Below are 22,909 nucleotides of genomic sequence, written 5' to 3'. Positions count from 1 at the left end.
GACACTTAACAGTAGCCCCCATGGGCTCTTCTGCAGGGTGGAGGGTGTCCCGGACGTCCTCACCTGTATGTTGCCTCCATCCTGCCAGTCTGCAAGCGATTTTTGAAGAGGTGGAGCTGTCTGCAGACCCACTCGCTAGGGTCTCTAGCTTTCACCTGCGGGTGCGAGGTTCGAGCGGCGCAAGTTCGGCGGATACCCCACCCCCTTGGTGGGCGGGGTCGTGCTCAGAGCCAATGAGAGCTTGGGGGGTAGTGGGGTAGGGAAGCTTCCAGATAGGCAGATAAGGAGAAGGTTATAAAGGGGGTACGAGTGAGCCAGCTGGGAAGCCATGCAGTCCAAACGCGAATGTGAGGTAAGTGGTTGGCTACCAGAAAGTCCATGAACCCTGGGCATCACTGGCGAGACGGGGACGGGCGCGGCAGTCCGCCATTCCAACCCACCCTTTTCCCCTCAGCTGTGGTGTGAGAGGGTGAATCCCGAAAACAAGGCGGCGTTGGAGGCGTGGGTCAGGGAGACGGGCATCCGGCTGGTGCAGGTGAACGGGCAGAGAAAGTATGGCGGGCCACCCCCAGGTAAGGTCTTACCAGCCGTATGCCTGCTAGGGGGCTAAGCCAGCCTCTACGGCCCCGACTCGCCGCGTTCAGGGGAGGGAGGGGCCTACCCCGAGGTTCCACTCGGAGTTGAGTCGGAAACCCCAAGCTATCCGTTACACGCACTCCTCAGCCCAAGCAGATGAAATTTATAATCTGTGCCTTCCCACCCACCCGCCCCCTCGAGGAAGGGAGCAAGTCTAGTCTTAAAATGCCAGTCCCATTGGTAATTCAGTCACTCGATTATGCCGACGACCCGGAGGATTACGGGTGTTTTACCCATTTCACAAACGTGTGCACACGTACTCCCTCACGCGCTCGGTCCCTGGACCCCGACCCAGGAACTATCCGGTTGGATGACGGTGCCCTTCTCCACCCTCTTCTCCCAGGATGGGTGGGCAGCCCGCCGCCGGCCGGGTCGGAGGTGTTTATCGGGCGGCTGCCCCAGGACGTGTACGAGCACCAGCTGATTCCACTGTTCCAGCGCGTGGGCCGCCTCTACGAGTTTCGTCTGATGATGACCTTCAGCGGCCTGAACCGCGGCTTCGCTTACGCCCGCTACAGCTCGCGGCGCGGCGCCCAAGCCGCCATCGCCACGCTGCACAACCACCTGCTGCGGCCGTCCTGCCCGCTGCTCGTGTGCCGCAGCACCGAGAAGTGCGAGCTGAGCGTGGACGGGCTGCCGCCGGGCCTGAGCCACCGCGCGCTGCTCCGCGCGCTGCAGCCGCTGGGACCCGGCCTTCAGGAGGCGCTGCTGCTGCCCAGCCCCGGGCCGACGCCCGCACAGATCGCACTGCTCAAGTTCAGCTCGCACCGGGCCGCAGCCATGGCCAAAAAGGCCCTGGTGGAAGGTAGGACTGGAGACTGCGGGGGACCGCTTGGTTGGGAGCAAACACTATGCCGGGCACTTTACTTGTACAGGTCAGCATAGTTCAACAAAGCGGGTTAAAGAGGCTAGAGCTTAGGGTCAAATTTGAGACAGACTATTTGACCTCACGTTTTTATATTTTCACTGGTCCTACCAGCTATCAGTGACCTAAACGTAACACTTTCCATGCATTATCTCCTGACTTAACCCTCCTCACGGTAATGAAACAAAACGTTGGCCCTCTTGAGATTGGAGACTGGTTTAAGAAAAATTGACTTGCCACAGGCAATCAACTGAGCTTACCTTTTACACATTGTAGAACCTGCTTCCTGAGACTGAGAATAATTAAACAGCTTTTAGCACATTCTTTTGTTCTTGGCAAGTTCTTGGCAAGTATTCATGGTAAAGTTTAGCTATTATGATGGTTATGAGGTAGGCAAAGCCTGCCATCAACCAGTACCCCAAGGGAACTTAGAAGGTAGCAGTTATTAGGTCCCTTTGTAAATAAACACAGTGAAGCCTGGAGAAGTTATTTAAGTTGCCTGGGGTCACAGGCTTCCCTGGTGGCTCAGTGGTATAAGAATCCAACTGCCAGTGTGGGAGACACAAGAGACAGGAGTTTGATCCCTGGTTCAGCAAGATCCCCTGGAGGAGGAAATGACCACCACTCCAGTATTGCCTGGGAAATCCCTTGGACAGAGGAGCCTGCTGGACTACAGTCAGTGGGGTTGCAAAGAACCAGACACAACCAAGCATACACACATGAACACTTGGGTAACACCACCAGGAAATGGGAAGGTTAGAAATTAAATAGGCTTATGTGACTCCAGGGGCTTCGCTGGTGGCTCAGACAGTAAAGAATCTGCCTGAAGTGCAGGAGACCCAGGTTCTATTCCTGGGTCGGGAAGATTCCCTGGAGAAGGAAATGGCAACCCACTCCAGTATCTTTGCCTGGAGAATTCTGTGGACAGAGGAGCCTGGTGGGCTACACGCCATGAGGTCACAAAGAGTTGGACATGACTGACCAACTAACAGATTAAAAAGATGTGACTCCGAAGGACTGAGTCTGGGAGTTTAGGCCCGGGGCTTAGACCTACCCTGTTTGTCTTTTTCCTGCAGGGCAGTCCCACCTCTGTGGAGAACAGGTGGCTGTGGAGTGGCTTAAGCCAGACCTGAAGCAGCGACTCCGCCAGCAGCTCATGGGTACCTCGCTACAGTGCCTACAGCCTGAGGGCAGCCGATTAGCCCTGGCCAGGGACCAGGGGCTCGAGTTCCAAGGGTCTCAGGTTGCCTTGCAGCTGCTGTGCCAACGGATGAAGCTGGGCAGCCCAGTGTTCCTCACTAAGTGTTTGGGCACAAGCCCTGCTGGCTGGCACCGCTTCTGGTACCAGGTAGTGATCCCTGGGCATCCGGTGCCCTTCAGTGGCCTCATCTGGGTTGTGCTGACCCCAGATGGGCAGGATGGGCATGAGGTGGCTAAGGATGCAGTATCTGCACGGCTGCTGGAAGCAATGAGTGAGTCTAGGGCCAGCCTCCTTTGGTCTACTGGGGCTGAGGCAGGAGGTACCATGGTTCAACAGTGACCTTATCCTCTCCACAGGGAGCCTTTGTCTGCACCCAGCCCAGCAGGCCTGGGCAGCCACTATCTGACTCCAAGAAGGGGAGGAGCATAGGCCCTGCCCTAGACTTGACACAGCCTCCCAGCTGGGGCAGGGCCCCAGAACACCTGGGGGCAGCTCAGGTTTGGCCAAAGTTGTGGTGAGGGAACTTCCCTTCTCCCATTCTGGGGTTTCATTGGACCCCAAGGTGTTCTGTGTCACACACACATACACACACACACACACATACCCTCTCTCCTCCTCCCACAGTTTAGTATGAATCTTTGTTTCTTATTTCCCTGTTTTGTCTTCTTTGTTGAAGTTTTTATTTGAGGGCTGGTGGAACCAAAGAGTCAAACATCTGCCTTTGCCCCCACCACTTGGTTATGGTTTTGGTGTATGTGTAGTTTTGAATTCTTCTATGCTGGTTGTATTTATATTAAACCCCTGGTTGGTGTATACCTGTGTCTGTGCTGTCTTGCCCCAACTGTGGGCTTTGTCTTACACTGGTGGAGTGAGCAGCTGCTACAAAGCCAGTACTTCTCACAGCAGTGTGCTGATCCTGAGCATCTTCTTGTGCTGCACAACAGGATAATTTCAGTTCCCAGCCTCTCTAGGGATCCAACTCAGAAAACAAGACTTTTGTCCACTGAGAACCCATCCTGAGGTTCAGCTCATCCCTTCAGTCACTGTCATCCTCACTTTTCTCCTCCTCCAGAGTTTTGGCATCCTCTCCCTCTTCCCTCAGTCCTGCAAAGAAGTCATCAGTGCTCCAGGCCTTGCTGCTCAGTGCCCGCAGTGGTCCTCCCTTTTTCTTGCGTCGGCGGTAGTCATCCACCACCAGAGCCCGCAGCTGGGCCATGTCCCAAAACTTGAGTCGCTGGTCATGGCCACTGCTGGCCAGGAAACAGCCGCAGTGGGAGAGAGCTAGGTTCTCTACAGGCTCCTCAGCATGCCGGCCCACACTGCCTACCACTCGGTTCGGCAGGATGTTGACAGCCCTAGGCAGAAAGAAAAGTGTTGGGTATGGGTTGGTTAGGTCTGCCCTTCCTATGACTTGAAGGCCATCTGGTTTCTCTCACCTGATGACTCCATCAGTAGAGCCAGCACACAGCAGACTCTCTGTCACTGGAACCATGCAGTCAATGGACTCAGCTCTCAAGGCAAAGCGGTCACTTGTGGCCCCAAAGCCATCCCAGTTGAAGAGGTAGATGGTACCTTCACTGGAGCCACATGCCACCTTCCTCCCATACTGCAGGGAAACAGGGCAAAACAGGTTTGTGGAGCCACATCAGATCAAGTCCCTCACACCTTCATCCCACCCAACCCAGTTGTACTTTCATAAGTGTAACAGAGGTGAGGTCTCCAGATTGGGGCTCAGAGAGCAACTCAAACCGGCGTCGCTTGATGTTGAAGACACCGAGGCAGCCATCTCCGCTGTAGAGAGAGCACAGCAGCAGGACTGGCTGGAGGCACTCACTGAGGGAGGCGTGTAATACAGGAGAAGGGTGGGACACAGCTTTGGGGCTGTACCTGGCTGTCAGCAGCAGTTTCTTGGCGGGATCCAGAGCCATGTCAGCAATGTACTCCTCATGCTGCCGCATATCCATTAAGGGGCCCTCCTTCCTTTGGTCCCAGAGGCGGATGCCACCTGTATCATCCCCAGTGGCCAGAACATTCTCATCCACCAGCAGCAGACTGTTGATGGGGGCACTAGAGACATAGATACAGAATTTCCTGGAGCACTTCTGTCCCAGTAGGGATGTACTGATCAATTCTTACCCTTTATCTCAAAACACAATAGGCTTCCCCTTACCCATGAGCCTTGGAAATGCGTCTTTCCAGTCGGCCCAGCTCCACATCTAGAAAATGGATGGCTTTGTCCTTGGAGACAGTAACAAGTTCTGGTGGGGGAAATGCCCAGGTCATGGTACTGTTCACTGCTCCCTTCCCACCACCACATTGCTGGCGGTCTTCCCTAATACTCACTCTGCCCATCTTCAGAGAAGACAACGGCTCGACAGGACTTGAGGTGGTGACCTGAGGACCAGAGCTCCTTGGTTTCTCCCTCTTGGCAGGAGTAGGAAAAGCTGGGGAGAACAGAAGAACAATGAATGACCCCAGACCTCACCTGGCAGTGTAGGACCAACTAGCCAACTTTCAATCTACCTAGGAGTTACTAATTGTACACCTCCAAGCCCAAGGAGCATACCATCCCATTCTCCCATTTTCAGTGAGCTTCAAATGTTAGATCTTTTTTTCACTCAATGTATGTTTTGGGACCTCATCCAACCCCCATCCCTCTTCATCATTGGAAACCCTAGCCTGGGGAAAGATTAGGTATGAATCACTCTGGAAGTCCAAAACTAACAACAGAAGAACAGGCCAGAGGTTGGAAATTTAAAGATTAATAAAGACAGAGAACTTGCACTCCAGGTCTATGGCAGCTAAGTGTGAAAGTGTTAGTCACTCAGTCGTTTACAACCCCATGATCCCATGGAGTGTAGCCCACCAGGTTCCTCTGTCCATGGAATTCTCCAGGCAAGAATAATGGAGTGGGTACCCATTCCCTTCTCCAGGATCTTTCTCACCCAGGGATCAAACCCAAGTCTCCTGCACTGCAGACATATTCTTCACAGTCTAAGCCACCATTGAAGCCCAGGGGAGCTAAGAGAAGCCACAATTAATTATAGTACATTGTGACCACATGCTGAAATAGTGGTAGGATGAAAAGGCAGAGAGAACAGAGAGGTACCAGCCTGTAAGCTCAGCTTTGAGGCAAGTACCTGTCCAGAGATTATCCACAGTGCCTGCCTCAGCAGATTTTCAAAAAGGGTCCAATAAATGTTCTGTCCCAGTGCCTAACATGAAGAAGCTGCTTAATAAATATTCACAAACTGAATGAATGCCTTGGAAGGGAAGAGAGTCTTAGAAAGCTAACCACGTTGATGACACCTGAGTTGGATCATGAAGAATAAGTAGTTCACCTGGCAGAGAACAAGGGGCAGATACTGGAGATAGATGCTGATGTCCTTCCCAAGGCAGAAAAAAGGGATGAGGAGAGTTCAAGTGGCAAGAGAGGTATGGCTAAATCTTGAAAGATGAGCTGAACTGGGCTTAAAACAATCATGCAGGCCAAAAAGAAGTCTGAATTGAATTCTTTGGGCAAAAGGAACCTCTCTGGAATGGTCATGAGTTAACTTCAAGGCCTCCAGAAGGCAGTGGCTGAGGGTAGGAAGAGGAGATAAACAGAAGACATGAGGGGTATGAAGAAAGGTGACTCCCAAGTACCTGACACTGTAAACATGGACAGAAATAGTAAACCGCTCTACAAAATAAGTATTACTGTTATTTTGTTTTTTCCTGGCTGTGCCACTCAGCTTGCGAGATCTTAGTTCCCCAATCAGGGATGGAAACTGGGACCCTGGCAGTGAAAGCAGCAAGTCCTAACCACTGGACCACCAGGGAATTACCCCTTGTTCCCACTTGCAAAGATTAAAAAAAAAAAATTTAACTTGCCCAAGGACACTGTAGCTAATGAGGGGTTTGGGATTTAAATCCATTAAGTAAATCTGATAGAACAACTCTCCTGGTTAGGGCCTTCAATGATTTTTCACTGCTTCCAGCTTATATTTTTTATTCAAAAAGCAAACATGTGTTGAGCACTCACCCTGGGCTAGAAGCAGCAGACATAATGAGAACTAAACAGACTACAGATTATACACTCCAGAACACTGTATTTCAAACTCTAGTCGTGACCCATTAGTGAGTCAGCATTTTCTGTATGCCCACGATTACAATAGGATAAAATAAACCAGAAAATATCAAAGTGCACCACACAAAACATAAAAGGTATTTTTACTGTGGGGCGAGGTCAAAAAAGTTAAATTTTTTTTAGTGGAGGAGAAAGCATTCAAATTATTACACAAATTACACATCATTATGCAGTTTAGGAGCAAAAGGTATCTGGTGCCAAGGCAGCATCTAACTGATAATCTAATTTAGTCTGCACCACCTTGGAAGAGTGAGGAGATGCTGAGAACTCTGGGACAATAGGTTCAAGAGGGAAATTCCAGACAGAATGATAATGTGCAAAGGAGCTGAGCCTTCAAGGTGCATTTTTTATTTATTTATTTATATATATATTTTTTTATTTGAAGCAGCTTTATTCAAGTACGTTAAGTCAAATAAGCTAAAGAAGGTGAATGCATTTTGTAAAATGTAAAACAATGTGCAAATTCAAGTGAAATCAGTAATGCTGCTGCTACTGCTGCTAAGTCACTTTAGTCGTGTCCGACTCTGTGTGATCCCATAGACGGCAGCCCACCAGCCTCCAACGTCCCTGGGATTCTCCAGGCAAGAACACTGGAGTGGGTTGCCATTTCCTTCTCCACAAGGTGCATTTTTTAAAAGGTAACAATGAATAAGCACAGAAAGCAAAAAAACTGAACAAGGGCCAGAAGGTCAAGGCCCTTAACCAGATTAAGGAATCTGAATCCTAAAAACAAAGGTAAACTATTGAAGGGTTTTAATCAAGGAAGTGAAGGGGTCGGATCTGTGTTTTTAAAAAAATCAGTTAAAATGGGCAAGAAGGGAAAGCAGGGGGCCCAGCTGGTCCTGTTTCAGAATCAATACATATTTCGGTGGGAAGTAAGTGTCTTGAAGGCCTAGTTGTTCCGCTACTTGTCCGGGCTCCGTCAGGGCATTTCAGCCACTCTTTCAGTTCTTTTAAGAGATTTGTGTGGTAACCTGCTTAAAGCCGAACGTTATTAAACGAACTGGACATGATTTAAGTCTTGTAAACTTAATCTCCCCGTAACTTTCTTTCCTTATCCCAGCTCCATTCCTGAGGAGCTTCCAGACTGAGCAGCCCTAGACCCACCACACTCTTCACGCCCCCATCTCTGCCCTGCACTTACACAAACACGTCCCCATCCACGTCCCCCGCTGCCAAAAGGTCGCGAGCCGGATGGAACGCCAGCCCACTAGCCGGAGCCTCCAGGACGATATCTTCCGGAGTGTCCCGGATCCGGGCTGGGGCTTCCGTGGCGTCGGGATCCTCCTCGTCGCTCCCATCCTCCGCGGCCCTCTGCTCACACATGCGGTCCATGCACCAGATTACCTGAGCCGCGAAGGAAACGGGAAGCGAACCCAAGAACTAGCTACAAAGAGGTAGGAATGGCCCAGAAAACCGCTTCAGGATTGAGGGGCTGGACAGGAAGTGGCGTTTAGGCGTTCTCCGTAACCCGGAAGAGGCGGAGCCAGACTCGCTGGTAGGTGAAAACGAACGGAGCTCGGCCGCTTAAGCCCGGTACTTCCATGCGTTGCAATGGAGAGTTGCTGGGCTGGCTATACAGCACAACCCTCAACCCCCTGCTTGGCCTCTTCACCTGGAGATGGGAACTGCGTTTTCCTGATCCAGGCTGACAGCCATAAGGAAGGCTAAGCCGGGAAGAACTGATGCTTTTGAATTGTGCTGGAAGACTTGAGAGTGCCTTGGACATGAAGGATATCAAACCAGTCAATCTTAAAGGAAATCAACCCTGAATATTCATTGGAAGAACTGTTGCTGAAGCTCCAATACTTTGGCCATCTGATGCGAAGAGTCGACTCTCTGGAAAAGACCCCGATACTGGGAAAGATTGAAGGCAAAAGGAGAAGAGAGCGACAGAGAATGAGATGGTTAGGTAACATCACAGATTCAATGGACATGAATTTGAGCAAACTTCAGGAGATAGTGAAGGACAGGGAAGCCTGACGTGCTGCAGTCCATGGGGTCTCAGAGTCAGACACGACCTAGTGAGTGAACAACCACCCCCAAAAGGTAAGGATGACTGCCTGCCCCGCCCTCAGGGGAGGAGAGGAGGACGCCAGTCCTTCATGGCTTGGTGAAAAGACCAAGATGAGCCACAACCAGTTTGATCAGTAAGTGACAAAAGCCCACACCGCAAGAATTTGACTTACGGGGGTCCCTGACAGCAGGCAGCCGACTCACACTTAAGCTGCAGCCACGGATGGATGCTGAACATCCTCGTGGCCAAAGCAACTGTGCCCCATCAGTTTCTACTGTTTGGCTGCAGACCCTCAGCGGGACTGGGCCAGTAGTGCTGAGCGGGCAAGGAGTTGCTGAAAAGGAAAAATTGGCACAACAGTTGACATTCTGATTACCAAAGATTCCGCAAAGATGAGAGCACTCTGTACTGTGGGACAGATGAGGAGGAGCATGGGCTCCTGTCTGGACAATGTTCTCACATTGCAGTATAAGCCTTCTAAGACATCTTACATGCTGATACCCAGCTCCCTTAAGAAGAGGTGAAAGAAGTGAGGTTAGAGACCTCAGCGAGGCTCCAAGTCCCTTGTATGGTCTTGTGAGTCCTTGTTCCTCACGATGCAGCCACCTGGTTACTTCCAGAAGGCTTGGTGGTACTTGCAGAAACTTAAACTGGCAGTCAACCCCCAGGTCTGGATCTTAAGTGACCCTCTGCTGCTACTGCTAAGGCGCTTCAGTCGTATCAGACTCTACGACCCCATAGATGGCAGCCCACCAGGCTCCGCCTTCCCTGGGATTCTCCAGGCAAGAACACTCTTCATCTGAGCCAGGTCGGTTTCTGTGACCTTTTACCTAATTGTGACTGCTGCCACCAACCATGAAATCAGGGTATCACTTACTGTCTGAAATTAACCCATCTAGGTGTTATTGCAGACAGAGCCCAATTTCAGCCTCCTAGACGCCATGCACAAAGCTGGCTTCCTCAAAAAACCCTTACTCTCTCAAGGTGAAAGTAACCAAAGGCAATGGCTAAGGTAGCCATCTAGCTTTCCTTGGATCTTGTAAGCCCTCAGGTTGTACCTCTGGGAAGGTAGTGGCAGCTATGGACCAGCCAGAAATAAATTGTTACCTTTGTTGACAAGTACCAAAGTGCTGGCAGTTAAGCTGAGTAGAAGAAAAGGGTGGTGAAGGAGTGAGCTCAAGGCCGGAGAGCCCACACCTAGGCCTTGACAAACTGTTCAGTGTGTTGAAGGGCACCCTCTTATCTAGGACAGGGATTCCGCAAGTGAGGGATTCCTCATTTCCCCTCCAACCCAATAAGCAGTGATTTCTGCTTGGAATTACTGAAGATTACAGCAGGGCATAAATCTGTGAAAGGTTTTTTGTTCCCAGGAGTGTTTCTCATCAGGTGCCTTCACCTAGAGCCCAGTTGTGCACAACCTTGGGATCAGACTGGCAGCCCATTGGGCTAACCCTAAGTCCCAGAGAACCTCTACCCTAAGACTAGGTCCCCAGATGAGTCTGCTATTTAAGACCAATCATCCTTGTTTTTCTGGGCTATCAGTGAGGGTCAATTGTCCCTTCTCCACTGGGTATCCAGGCTACTATATATATTGCTTAGGAATCTATTAACAGAAGCACAGCTCAGCAAAGGACTGAGCTGACCTTTACCATGTGATGTTTATACAATCAGTGGGATTAGTAGACTTCTTGGTGTACCTGGGCCCTCAACATACATAAGACAGCAGGTTAACCAACTTTAATGGGATCAAAACATTATACAATGAAATTTATATACATTCACACACACACAAAAATCTTTCAACTTTTTTTTGGAATTGTATAAAGCAAGCAGTGGGGAGTAAATCCTTGTGGAGATTATTCTTGGAATTGGAACCAGAGATTTTAGTATTTTGGTCTTTTCACTTCAACTCTGCAATAGAAGGAGAAATGAACATAAGATCAATATACTAAGCAATTCTCACCAGTCCCACAGAGGAAAAATAATGCTGCTCACCCATCAGCTTCCATCTTCTTCCTCTTCTCAATGATCTGCAAGAACAACAGTTATAGTTGACAGACTGCCATTCTAAGCTCACCTGAAACCCAAGGCTGACCTCTCTCCTACTTCATGGCTCTCCAATCCCTTGAGTGGTTCCTGAATCTGTGGGCAAGTATGTCTTCCCAGCTAAGGCCCTCCAACCCAGAAACAGTCCCACTTACCGCACTAATCTTTTTCCACTGGCGATCAAGCTCTGCTTTGTCATTGGTTTCCTTGAAGCGCCTGGTTTTCCGCCCTTCAGACATCTTGATGCCATATTGGAATGCAGCTCTGAAGGGAAAAAAAGGGGAGTTGAGGGAAGGAGGCATCAGAGGTTACAGAGAAGTAGCAAGGTGTTCCCAGAGGACCTATGAGCAGAGAACTGATTTCGTAATGTTTCAGCCAGACTTCGCCCTCTAACCACCCCCCATCCCTCTCCTCACTCTTGGCTGTATTTAGTACCAAGACTCACTTGGGCAAAGCCTCCTTGTTGTTCATATACTCGCTATATTCCTCCTGGGTGTCAAAGTCCCAGCGGCCTAAAGGACCTTTCTTGTTACCCTGTTGCAGGACAGAATGGGGGGGGGGGGGGCAGGGAAGGAAGAGTTGTCAGTGGAAATGAAATTTTAGCCCTTGATTAAAGCCCAGGCTCTCCCATAATCCCAGGTTTTATCATTAATAAATCCTACCTTAATAAACAATAATAAGTGTTTACTATGTACTTACTATGGGTTGGGAAGATCCAATGCAGAAGGGAAAGGCTACCTACTCTAGTATTCTGGCCTGGAGAATTCCATGGACTGTATAGTCCATGGGGTCACAAAGAGTTGCACAACTGAGCGACTATCACTTCACTCACTCCTATGGGCCAGGCATTATTCTGCACACTTAACATGTACATTATTTAATTCTCTCAGAAACTCTTCTGAGAGAACTTAGAGTTCTCTCCATTTTCCTAATAAGGAAACTGAAAAATAAGCAGTAACATAATTTGACATGGTGACAACACTAATACCTGGCAGAGCCAGGGTTAAGCAAGGCTCCAAAACAGAATTAAACCATGCTGTTAAGCATAAAAGTACAGAGAGAACAAGGAAAAAGATTACACGTCTTCACCCTTATTGGTGTTTGGTGCTTTTGTTTGTTTAAAGCTTAGAGGAAAATATCAATCCTGGCTATAATAAAACTCAAGTTATTTTCCTTTTTCTCCTGCCAGTTATTTTCTAAAAACTGAAATTCCTTCTGCCCTTTTCTACATGTGCACTAAAGGCCTGCTTACTGCCTAAGACAGAAGTCAAAGCCTGGCACTTTATAGAAAATAAAAAGAAACATATTCTTGGCCCTATCTCATTTGGCTTTGTGGTGACGCTTTAAAACAGTTAAACTGCCCAAGACCCACAATGCCACTGCTCCTGCTACTCCAGCTAACGGAAGATGAGCCTCAGGAAATGACAGATCTTTTGGGAGGAGGAAACGGGATATGTGTGAAACAGTAACTGCCTCCACCCATTCTTCCAGCTCCACACCTGGTCCATTTTGCTATAATCCACCTCCTCATCACTGTCCACAGCCATGTCATCCATCCTAAAAAGAAGCAACAGTTTAAAAGAGATGATGGAATTCCAGACTCCTATGCTTCATTCAGAAACCTACCTACTAAGAGACTATATGCCTAGGAATAGCCATCCCTCCTAGGCCTCCCACACAGAGCCTAACAGAATACTTTATCCAGTAAGAAGTACCCCTGGGTTCCAGCAAGTCAGATTTCCACCTCACTGCTACTACTCCCAACCTTGTTCTCCAATCATCCCAGTCCACCTTCTTCAATAGAGTCTCAGGACTGCCCTGGTAGTCCAGTGCTTAGGAATCTACCCACCAGTGCAGGGGAACAGGTTCAATCCCTGATCTGCAACTAAGTCTGCGTGTCCCAACTATTGAGCCTGAGCTCCACAACAGGCAACGCCACTGCAACTAGAGAGTAGCCCCCGCTCATCACAACTAGAAAAGACCCGCACACAGCAGAAAAGACCCAGCATAGCCAAAAATAAAATTAATTAAAAATAAATAAAAAGCTATGTGACGATTATTATTAAAAGAAAAAAAAGTCTCACGTACGTGGCTGGATAGCACTCAGCATAGCTATTGGACATGCCAAAGAAATCTCCCAGCTGCTTCTTGTCCTCTGGCTTCTTCAGCATATGCTACATTAAAGAAAATAATTCTACCAACAGCAGAAAAACTTCAAGCAGGAAGGGCTAGAAGCCTCAACATGAAAACTCTTAAGAAGAGGGCTAGAACGTGAATGGGTCCTTTGAAAAAGGGGAAATCATGACTTCATCCTTGTCAAAATCCAGCACGAAATGATAAGAGCAAGACATGTGGGGGGTGGGGAGGGGTGGTGGTTATGGGGAAGCAGGTGGAGTTGGAATGAAAAGAGAACAGTTTGCTAGAACCCACGAACACACTGAAATAAAGGATATGATTCAGTGCCTTCCCAGCCGGCAGATCCAGCAAACTTTTCATTGATAGACTTGATCAACTCCTTGGCAGATCCGGGTCCTGCGCAGAAGAGAACTCTGTTCAGACTTTTAAATAAGGAATTTACAACCTCTTCCCTACAACACACTTCCCACCTGTGCTTTTTGTAAGAACATTTTTTTTAAGCAACAGAATTCTTTAACTAAAGAAGTTTTAATCACATTTCAACTCAAAATGAGCTACTCTGCTTGAGATGCAGTCGTGTGCCCAGAATATCCTTCGCTCAACCTGCCTCACATCCTCAGAACCCCACAGCTGGGAGAATTACATCAAACAAATATGGCCTACCATTGTGCAGGAAGACTGAATTCCACACTTATCTTCTATCTACCCCATAAAGCAAGGCATGGATCTTTCGAGAACCCAGAATAGGAAGTTCCCCGGTCCCACCCTTGGCAGCTCTGAAATCTGAGTCAGACTCTCAGTCCAGAACAAAGTAGCACTGCCAGAGCCAATGCAAGATGCCCCACGTACAACTCACCTTTGTCAACATCCATGGGCTGGAAAGAAAACAGAAACTGAAGTGAGTGTCACCAAAAAGGATGCCCACTCATCTCTCCCCCAAGTTTGAAACAATTTGCTACCCCACCCCTTGCCCACATTTCCAGAACAGATTAGTTGACCCAGTTGCTGCTATGGAGCCATGAGGCACCTATATAACTCACGGGGGTTCTATACCTGGTTGGGCAGCCACAAAGATGGGCAGCCCCTCCACCTGGTGCCCGGGACTCCCACTCACCTCATCGTCCACTTTTGGCTTCTCAAAGTAGCTGTGCCTCTTCTTCTCTTCTTCTCGTTCTCGGTCCCGCTCCCGCTCTCGGTCTCGTTCTCGCTCCCGTTCTCTGTCACGGTCTCTGTCTCTCTCCCGATCACGCTCCCGTTCCCGGTATCTCTCCCGCTCCTTGTCTCGAGGAGTCTTGGTTGTGGAGGGCACATAATCCCCAATATCTTCAAATATACTAGGAAAACAGAGATCCCAAGCTGACAAAGACACACATATTTCCATCTCCCCCAACCATTTTTCCAGATTCTCACACCAAGGCCTCCCCCAAATGCCAAAGACAGGAAACCCAGAAGACCTTCTTCCCTCAGATCAGGAGTGGGGGCTAGGATACATACTTCATGTCAGCTTCCGGGGGTTTCTTCTCTTCCATTTTCCCTGTAACATAAGGAGAGTAATGAAAGCACTCCTGAGTTAATTTCCACCCAGCCTCACCATGCTCCCCAGCTCTCAATACCCTTTTATACATCTTCTTTTTAAAAGATGGGACAACAAAAGCTATCCCTACTTCCCCTCCCCATGCCTCAAAACTGACCACTGCTTCCTGGGTGGGTCAAGCAGACAGAACCTAGATGTAACTATCCCCTTCCTAATGCTTCATTGCTCCCATTTTTCTCTGGTCCCCAGGAGCCTCCCAATGCTCTGGAAACAGAAGGCTCCAGGAGACCTTGGTTCCATCCTCAAATGCCCCTCAAAGGCTAAGGTTTCTCTCCCTAACCCTCCAGGTTACCTTTATCTTTCTTTTTGAGCTTCTTGTTGCGGGTACCCTGCCTCAGGTAGGAAAGGATCTGGGTGAGCTTGCTGATGACAATGTCATTTGTAGTCAGTGTGGTCTGGGCCTGAAAAATCCAAGAAGAATGTTATCCCACTAAGCAGGACTCTTCATTTATTCATTCATTTACTTTAACAAACTGAAGGATGGGTGAAAATTAACTAGGTGAACACAGGTAGAGGAGGTGTTATAAAAGGACATTCTGGACAGATGAAACAGCATACAAAGGCCTGGGTCAAAAGTGAATCTAGTACATTCAAGAAAGCCAGGATGTTTGGAGAACAGGGAAGCGTGGTAAAAACAGACTGCAAAGGCCAGAGTTACAGGGCCTCACAGGCCATGATAAAGATTTTGCTTTTTATCCTAACGGTAAGAAATCATCAAAAGCTTCTAAACCGTGAGGAAACAAAATTCATGTTGTGGAATGATCACTCTAGTCATGTATAAAAATAATAGAAAAAAGGATGGAAAAACACAGGAAGTGGTAATGGCCATATAGTACAGGGTTTCTTTTTGAGGGTGATGAAAATGTTTTTGTTTTTATGAGAATGTTTTAAAATTGATTTTTATGCCAGTTATACATTCACAGTATATTCTATAAATATACTAAAGCCACTGAATTGTACAATTTAAAGGGGTGAATTGTATGGTATGTAAATTACATCTCAATAATAATAAAAGTAAATATAATACTGAAAGGGAAACAGAGTGGAAGTGTGGAAACTAATTAGGAGCCTCTTTTAATAGTTTCAGCAAGAGATGATGGCTAAGAATGGAATGTTACTGTGTTACTGGCGGAGACAGAGAAGTCAATGGATTCAACTGAGATTTGGGAGGTTAAAATGTGGACAGGACTTGATTAAATGTGGTAGATGAGGCTCAGGGCAACATCAAGGCTGATTACCAGGTTTGAGGCTCACATGGCAGGCTCTTGGGACTTGGGTCACTCACCTCCATGGTGGGGCAATCAGCTTTGCTGCGGATAAGAGTAGTGGGGATGTCTGTGTCAGCGTACTCATCATCTAGGTCTACCACATAGGCCATGCGGCCTGGAAGAAACAGCTCATTCCGCTCATATGCTTTGCTCTTGAAGAGCATGCGGTAAACATTTCGGCCTACAAAAAGAGAAACAGAAAAGTTGCCAATGAGAACCTTCTACAACAGGTGCAATTTACTTTTAGCTGATAAGAATACCAAGTATGAGAGTTAGGTGATTTACTACCACTTAAGTCATCTGACTACTGCACTCCTAGAGCTACTAAGAGACAGAACAAAGAATGGGACCCTGGCCATTTAACTCCAAAGTCTGAGCTCTTATCCACCCTTCTTACACTGCCTTCTGAATACTGTGTGCCTAGCACTGTATTAGGCCCTGTGACGGAGGAGGATGAAGTTTACACTAATACTGATGAAGATCTGAAGATGGGGAAAAATAGCACTACTACATGCCCAATGTAATAAGACATGTTACACATATTATTTCTCTTTGTCCCAATAATCCCATGAGGTATATTAACCCCATTTTGCAAGCGGACAAGCAGGAGCTGAGAAACTGTTGGTTGCACCCCAAATCACATGCTTTGCATGATTTCACCACAGGATTCAAATGCAGGTTTCCAAATTCTGAGTTTTTAATCACCAACCATGCTACCTCCCTTAATGGATAAGCCCAAATCTGAGAGAGCATCCAGCCTGAGGGGACATTAGTGCGTGCGAGTGTGCTAAGTCGGTTCAGTCGTATCTGACTCTTTGTGACCCATACTATGGACGGTAGCCTGCCAGGCTCCTCTGTCCATGGGATTTTCCAGGCAAGAATACTGCAGTGGGTTGCCACACCCTCCTCCAGGGGATCTTCCCAACCCAGGGATGGAAACTGCATCTCTTGGATCTCCTGCATTGGCAGGCAGGTTCTTTATCACTAGCGCCACCTGGGAAGCGCAGGGACATTAGTAATATATACGAAATAACTACCGGGGACATTAGTAATATATATTAAGTAAATAAGTCCACATCTGAGTTCTATTAAGAGTAGTAGTATGTGGGAGCTACCTGGTTTGGGGACAAAAAAAGAGATAAAAGTAGGTGGAGGGAGAAGGGAAGCCTACCCTGCCCAAGCACTGAATTCCCTACAAGTCATCTGGAATGCAGAGGCACTAGTGCAGAAATTCTGTACTCACCCAAACGTGTTTTAAATTCAATTTTATTTTCAGGATCCTCATCTTTCCTGAAAAGACAGAAAGAACATTCTTGCTAAATGTGTTCCTATGTTTGGCCCCACCTTTCTAAATTCTCAAGCTCTCCCTGATGCTTACTTACTTAGTTTCCTTCTGGGGCTTTTCCATCATTTCTTCCTCCTCTTTCTCTTTGCTGGCAATTTCAGCTCGTACCTAACAGGAAAGCACTTAAGGTTTACCCATTTATTCACTTTACATATCTTTACTCAACACCATTACGCCACACTGTACCAGGAACTAAGAATTCAATACTAAAGAAAACAATATAGTCCTTGCTTTAATGGGGCTTATAAAAAGAAATGCAGACAAATTAAACAATTAAACAACAAAATGTGGTAACTGCTATAAATAAAACAGAAGAGCTACACAAGTGTGCAGGTAGTAGGAGGTAAGGAGTGGGGAGACAACCATACCTAGGTGATATGGGAAGGTTTGCTTCCCCAAGAAGATAAAACTGAAGCTGAGACTTGAAGGACAAATAGCAACTAGTCCTACAGAAGGGTCACCGTGAGATCTTTTAGATGGTTTGAACTAAGAGCAGCCTCCCTCGTCACCCAAAAAGGCCCTTATAAGAGCATTCAGCATGGCAGTATTACTCTCCACCTACCAACCAAGGCTCACCTTTTGAAGCAGAGCAAAATCCAAGCCTTTCACCAAATGGGTGTGTTCCATGTCACCACCCAAGAATTTAGACTCCTGGATCAACTGTCTTCTTTTCTCTGCAGCTGATTTGTCCCTGGAGAATGAAACAGACCACATAAGAACTAGACTTTGAATAAATAATTTGAAAAATGAAGCCTAGAAAAAAAAAATAACCATCCTTTGTGGGCAGGAAGTGCCTCTTGAAATGGCTTGGTATGGGGAAAAGGCTTTCCAGAGCAAGGAAAATGTGAAGAATTCATACTGCCACTGTATGACTCTGCAATGCTGAAAATCATGCCCTGGCCCACTCAGTACTCACGCCTCAGCAGTGGGGCCCACAGCCCTGTAGTTAGCCGTGGTGCTGATCAGTTCCGTTTCCTCATAATCTTTGTTCACGCCATCCCGCCGTTCTTTGGCACGGTCCCGGTACTTCTCTGCTAGTTCTCTCTCTCTCTCAATTTCTTGTTGGCGAAGTTTGGCATAGTAACTGTGACCAGGGAAGGCAAATGTGTGAGGCTCAGCCTGTTCCTGCCTGTTTCTTTATACCTTCATCCAACTCTCCATGCTGAAAGCTCATATATGTCCTGACAGAACTGCTGGTCACCTCTTTTTGTTTTTAATATTTATTTGTCTGCACTAGATCTTAGTTGTGACACGAGGGATCTTCCATCTTCGCTTGGGCATGTGGGATCTAGTTCCCTGATCAGGGATTGAACCCAGGCCCCCTGCATGGGGAGGGCAAAGTCTTAGCCACTGGACCACCAGGCAAGTCCCTGGCCACCTCGTGACAGTCCTCAAAAGCAGAGCTACAGCTTCCTCCAGCTCACAGATATGCTGTTCTAAAGCCACCTCAGTATACTCCATCTGTCACTTCAGAATCTTTCATTATCACCCAGCCCTATATCACTGAGTCTCTACAGGTATGAGACTTTTCCATATGGCAACCAGAAAGTCACCTGAATTTTTATCGCCTTCCAAATTTCACCTGAAAATAGGTCATTTCTTCCCAGTCCTTCTCAAGAAGAGAGGAAAAAGTAAAGTTCAAGATCCAGGAAGCTTGGTGTCATATAAATAATAGCAATGACAATGATGACGGTGGCAACCAAGATTGACTGGATGGTTACTATATGCCAGGAACTGGTACTAAGTGTTTACATGGACTGTCACAGTTGATCCTCAGGACAACCTAATAAAAATTATCACTATCTTGATTCTACCCCTGAGAATATTAAAGATTAGAGACGCTGAGCAAAATGCCCAAGAATATCCAGCTAGAACTGGTAAAGATGAGATTAAAACACCACAAGGTGGCTCCAAAGCCCTAAACTGCCAAATAAACTGCCATTCTAAATATCATTCCTCTCCACTATGAAAGCAGAGAACCTCAAGACAAGAAAGGAAAACCTCAATCTCTTGGCTCCTAACTAACCCCTATTCCTTACCCCCAAATACCATCTACCACAAAACCCAACACGCCTCCACCTTCCTTTACCTTTTCTTTTTTCTCCTTCGTGCAGCTGGATCTTCATCCTCATTGTACTCCCTTGGCATCCTAGCAAAAAAAGAAATTCACGGATAGCAAAATATTGCCACAGCCCAAGAAACCCCAAGAAGTGCCCTTGAGGATTAAACAAAAGCCTAGAATACTGACCAAAGCAAAAACGGTCAGTTTTAATCAGGCAGAGATCCTTGTCAATATTTGTAGGTGAGTCCTTCTCAAATTTTAGAAAGCATCACAACCATCTGAAGGACTACTAAAATAATATATACCCAAATATCTGCCCTAGAATCTGAGTCTGTGGGGCTGGAATGGATCCAGAAATCTACTTATTTAAGCACCAGCAGCAACTCTAGTTGGTCCAACAAATGGTCCGTGGAACATACTCTGAGAAAAACTGAGATCCCTAGAGCATCCCAGTCTTTCCTGGAGCTTCAATCTCAAGAGGGAGAGAATCAAAACCATGGACTTCAAAAAAAAAAAAAAGGCTTTCAAGTTCCTAAGACATCTAGTTCAATAAATTTTCCATAGAAAATAGTCAGGACACAGACTGGATCAACCCAGAACTTACTCATGGTGACGTGACTTAGAGGGTGGTGCAGAGGTAGGTGCAGCCCTTGGGGTCATAAGAAGTTTCCTGAAGTCTTCATTAGTGAGTTTTGATCTAAAGGGCAAAAATTTTTACTAATTAGTACCCAATGAGAACTGGAAAAGGAATATGTAAAACATATGGTTCACTTTACTAGAAATCAGGGAAATAGAAATTAAAACAAAGACATGCCCTTTTTAATGCATCAGTGCTAATGATTAAAAAGTTTGATAAATGAAGAATGAGTGAGGATTTGGGAAGTGGATATTCTCATATCACCAACAGGAATATAAATCAGCACAGATAACTAGGAGGACGATTTGCCAGTATCTTTCTTAAAATTTAAATGTGTAATATCCTATGATGCAGCAACTCCATTCATCTGTATTTAACCTGGTCAATTACTGGCATTATGTGTATAAGGCGTGTGAAAGAGATCTAATTACAGTTTTGAAAATAATAAAAACTTGGGAACAACCTAAACTCTCACTGGAGACTATTAATAAATAAACTGTGACAGTATTTCCCAAATGTGGAGAACATAGCACTGATGGCATAAGATATAATTTTAACTGATACAATGACCAAACTCAAATAAGTTTCCTTTGAATTCTCTTCAGAGTAGGCCTTTTCCTTGGCCTGCTGAGCCCACTGTAGCAAAGAATCCTGCTAGGTCTCCCCAAAAATGATTCTTCGACACTACCAAAATACGAATTAAGACTATTGCAAAAGGGGATAGAGATCAAAACTCAACTCTGAATACAACAGAGACAATAGGGAATTTATGGAAAATTACTCAGACATCAAAGGTATAGTGGAAGACGAATTTGATTAGATTATCAAGAGGCATAACTGGATCTCATTGATTGATTGATGGATGGATGGATGGTATTCTCCACACCCTAACAGAATTCTTTGCTAAAACTGGGTTCAGGAGACCTGGTAAAAAATATAAGCCCTGCAGAAGCCTGACTAGAGTTTGGTCAAGAAGGGAGTCCTTCAGCAGAGATATGCATCCCTACTTCGGGGCTGACTACATTTCCACTTGGGGTCACTAGGACACAGCTATCCCATACTATAGAGTTCTGACAATGGGATTCTGGGGTCTGAGCCCTGGCCCTGATCCACCAGCATTTTAGAAACCTATGTGGGGGATGCACAGCCATCACAGCTGTTGGCACCGGGATGCAATCACTTCTGTGTGTACTGTGTGGCAGAGTCCAGCTCCAGCCACCTGGACACTTACTACATGAACCTCACGTGCCTCTCCCTGCCAGGTAGTCTGGGGACCCATGCTCATGCCTGGAGGGACATTGATGAGACAAGGCGTGAGCTAAGAGAAAGCCAAAGGACAGGCTGTGAGGGAAGATGAAGGCAGGGTATCTTGCCTGGGAGGAAGATGAAGTTGAGTATCACACTAAGGGTGAGGGTTGGTCTCTGTTGCTGCTGAGGCAGAACAAGAACCAAGTAGGACTGGCTATCAGTATACTTGATGCCAACAAGTATGTAGGTAACAAGTAGGGTAGGAAAAACTTTCCCTCTACCCTCTTATATTCTGTACCAGAGATCTGCAAATTAAACTGACAAAAGACAAACTTAAAAAAAAAAAAAGGAGTCCTTGTCACTGCCATGAAAATAAGGACCAAGATATTGAGAAGGGAAAATCATCAGATGGCAAAATTATATACACACAATGTAACATAACTTAATTTTAATATTTTAACTCATAAGGCAATGATATATTTTACTGAGATATAAATGTATGTGTATAAATGCATTTTAAAAAGAGTAGCAAAAAAAGGTATGTGTAAAAAAGGTAAAGTGGTTACCTCTAAAAAAGGGACTGAAATTGGGTATGTTATCAAAGACAACACTGACTTCATTCTGAAGTTTTAATTCTATACAAAAATTAATTCCTAAATAATGCAAAATTAAACATGAATTTTTAAAAATTAGCACTCACCCTGCCATTATTTCCCCTCTAACACTTTTATGCAGTTGGCCTAACCCAGTTAAAGTTCACAGAGATAATAGGGCAAGTGGTATGATTCTCCGACCATTCTTCCTGACAAGACATTCAGAATTCTTTCACCATCACCACCACCACTTCGCTCATTTCCCAGCTCATTCCCATGGTTCTACATTAAAACACTCACTGGTGGAAGGAGTGAGGATCGTCCACATCGTGGCCATCTGGAGCCAAGGGATTGGAGAATGGCTCGCCTAACAAAAAGAATTTATATTAATTTAATAAATCTCTTTAGAGTCAGGTCCTGTGCGAAAGTTGTGGATTCAGAAGTGAACAATACAGATGTCTTTCCCTGTCAACTTGCTCACAATCTAGTGAGGCAAAAAGTCAAGAACAGCGACACTGACAATACAGTGTAAAAAATGCTGAAGCAGAAAAACACAAGGAGCTACGGGAGCGCAGAGGACGGGACCCCTAAAACCAGGCTGGAGGATCAGCCAAGAAATACTGAACATGACATCTAAGATACTACGCAAAAGATAAACTGACATAACAAAATTAAGTGACGGGTTGGGGTTGGTTCACAGATAAATCTTATCTGTCGTGGGCTGGGGCAAGAACAAGATTTAGGGACAATCTGGAGTTTCCCGGCCTCGTTCGGGGCCCAACTGCTTTGCCAGGCTCCAAGCGTCACACTCCCGGCCCGCCTCCACTCCGCCCCACCCCCAACACATACGGCTTAAATTCTGAGGCCAAAATAACACGCCAAATGTCCCGAGTCCCGCGGGGAAAGAAGGGGAGATGACCCAAGCCTTACTATCTCGCTCTGGCATTTCGTCCGCGGTGTTTCAACCACAACGACGACCGATGATCCGGTAACAACACAACGCTACAGGAACCTCCCCACAATGCACCTCACGAGACCACCCACAATTCCTTTCGGGCCCCAGCTTTTCCGTCTCGGCCGCGGGCGGAGAAATCAGAGCAGGAATTGACTGGCAATGCTTTTATGGCACTGG

At 46.7% G+C, this 22,909-nt stretch overlaps 3 protein-coding genes across 4 annotated transcripts; 1 reads left to right on the top strand and 2 right to left on the bottom strand.

The window, feature by feature from the left end:
* Positions 1-8: 8 nt before the first annotated feature.
* On the top strand, positions 9-3,515 carry DND1 (DND microRNA-mediated repression inhibitor 1). 2 transcript variants are annotated; one of them, XM_061423713.1, is made up of 4 exons: positions 9-352; positions 455-572; positions 980-1,441; positions 2,578-3,515. In XM_061423713.1, the coding sequence occupies exons 1-4, from the start codon at positions 329-331 to the stop codon at positions 3,039-3,041; spliced, it is 1,068 nt and encodes a 355-aa protein (XP_061279697.1). In that variant the 5' UTR covers positions 9-328; the 3' UTR covers positions 3,042-3,515. The 2 variants fall into 2 exon arrangements, with proteins under 2 accessions (XP_061279697.1, XP_061279696.1); XM_061423712.1 differs by having other exon boundaries at positions 9-1,441.
* Positions 3,359-10,492, bottom strand: WDR55 (WD repeat domain 55). The gene is made up of 7 exons (XM_061423714.1): positions 7,976-10,492; positions 5,046-5,146; positions 4,873-4,960; positions 4,590-4,769; positions 4,394-4,493; positions 4,139-4,308; positions 3,359-4,057 (listed from the first exon to the last, which is right to left on the bottom strand). Exons 1-7 carry the CDS (start codon positions 8,164-8,166, stop codon positions 3,739-3,741), a joined length of 1,149 nt encoding a protein of 382 aa, XP_061279698.1. The 5' UTR covers positions 8,167-10,492; the 3' UTR covers positions 3,359-3,738.
* Positions 10,493-10,570: 78 nt separating this feature from the next.
* Positions 10,571-22,864, bottom strand: IK (IK cytokine). The gene is made up of 20 exons (XM_061423704.1): positions 22,708-22,864; positions 22,078-22,144; positions 19,904-19,996; positions 19,327-19,386; positions 18,154-18,321; positions 17,814-17,928; positions 17,275-17,345; positions 17,136-17,182; positions 15,910-16,073; positions 14,917-15,025; positions 14,525-14,564; positions 14,145-14,364; positions 13,887-13,905; positions 13,348-13,426; positions 12,983-13,063; positions 12,394-12,451; positions 11,340-11,428; positions 11,050-11,158; positions 10,844-10,878; positions 10,571-10,759 (listed from the first exon to the last, which is right to left on the bottom strand). Exons 1-20 carry the CDS (start codon positions 22,721-22,723, stop codon positions 10,732-10,734), a joined length of 1,668 nt encoding a protein of 555 aa, XP_061279688.1. The 5' UTR covers positions 22,724-22,864; the 3' UTR covers positions 10,571-10,731.
* Between the last annotated feature and the right edge of the window lie 45 nt (positions 22,865-22,909).

The sequence above is a fragment of the Bos javanicus genome, chromosome 7 (genome assembly GCF_032452875.1).
Source record: "Bos javanicus breed banteng chromosome 7, ARS-OSU_banteng_1.0, whole genome shotgun sequence".
Taxonomy (NCBI): domain Eukaryota; kingdom Metazoa; phylum Chordata; class Mammalia; order Artiodactyla; family Bovidae; genus Bos; species Bos javanicus.
The sequence above is the reverse complement of the archived record's forward strand: the minus strand, read 5'-3'. Positions and strand labels throughout refer to the sequence as shown.

Excerpts from the sequence above, each read along its gene's own strand:
- DND1 (XM_061423712.1), top strand. The coding sequence starts at position 733 with ATGAAATTTATAATCTGTGCCTTCCCACCCACCCGCCCCCTCGAGGAA. Across the intron at positions 1,442-2,577 it reads CAAAAAGGCCCTGGTGGAAG|GGCAGTCCCACCTCTGTGGA; the intron begins GTAGGACTGGAG and ends TTTTTCCTGCAG.
- WDR55 (XM_061423714.1), bottom strand. The coding sequence starts at position 8,166 with ATGGACCGCATGTGTGAGCAGAGGGCCGCGGAGGATGGGAGCGACGAG. Across the intron at positions 5,147-7,975 it reads GTGGATGGGGACGTGTTTGT|CTTTTCCTACTCCTGCCAAG; the intron begins GTAAGTGCAGGG and ends TGTTCTCCCCAG. Across the intron at positions 4,961-5,045 it reads CTTCTCTGAAGATGGGCAGA|AACTTGTTACTGTCTCCAAG; the intron begins GTGAGTATTAGG and ends TTCCCCCACCAG.
- IK (XM_061423704.1), bottom strand. Across the intron at positions 14,565-14,916 it reads GCTCAAAAAGAAAGATAAAG|GGAAAATGGAAGAGAAGAAA; the intron begins GTAACCTGGAGG and ends CTTATGTTACAG. Across the intron at positions 11,159-11,339 it reads AACAAGGAGGCTTTGCCCAA|AGCTGCATTCCAATATGGCA; the intron begins GTGAGTCTTGGT and ends TTTTCCCTTCAG.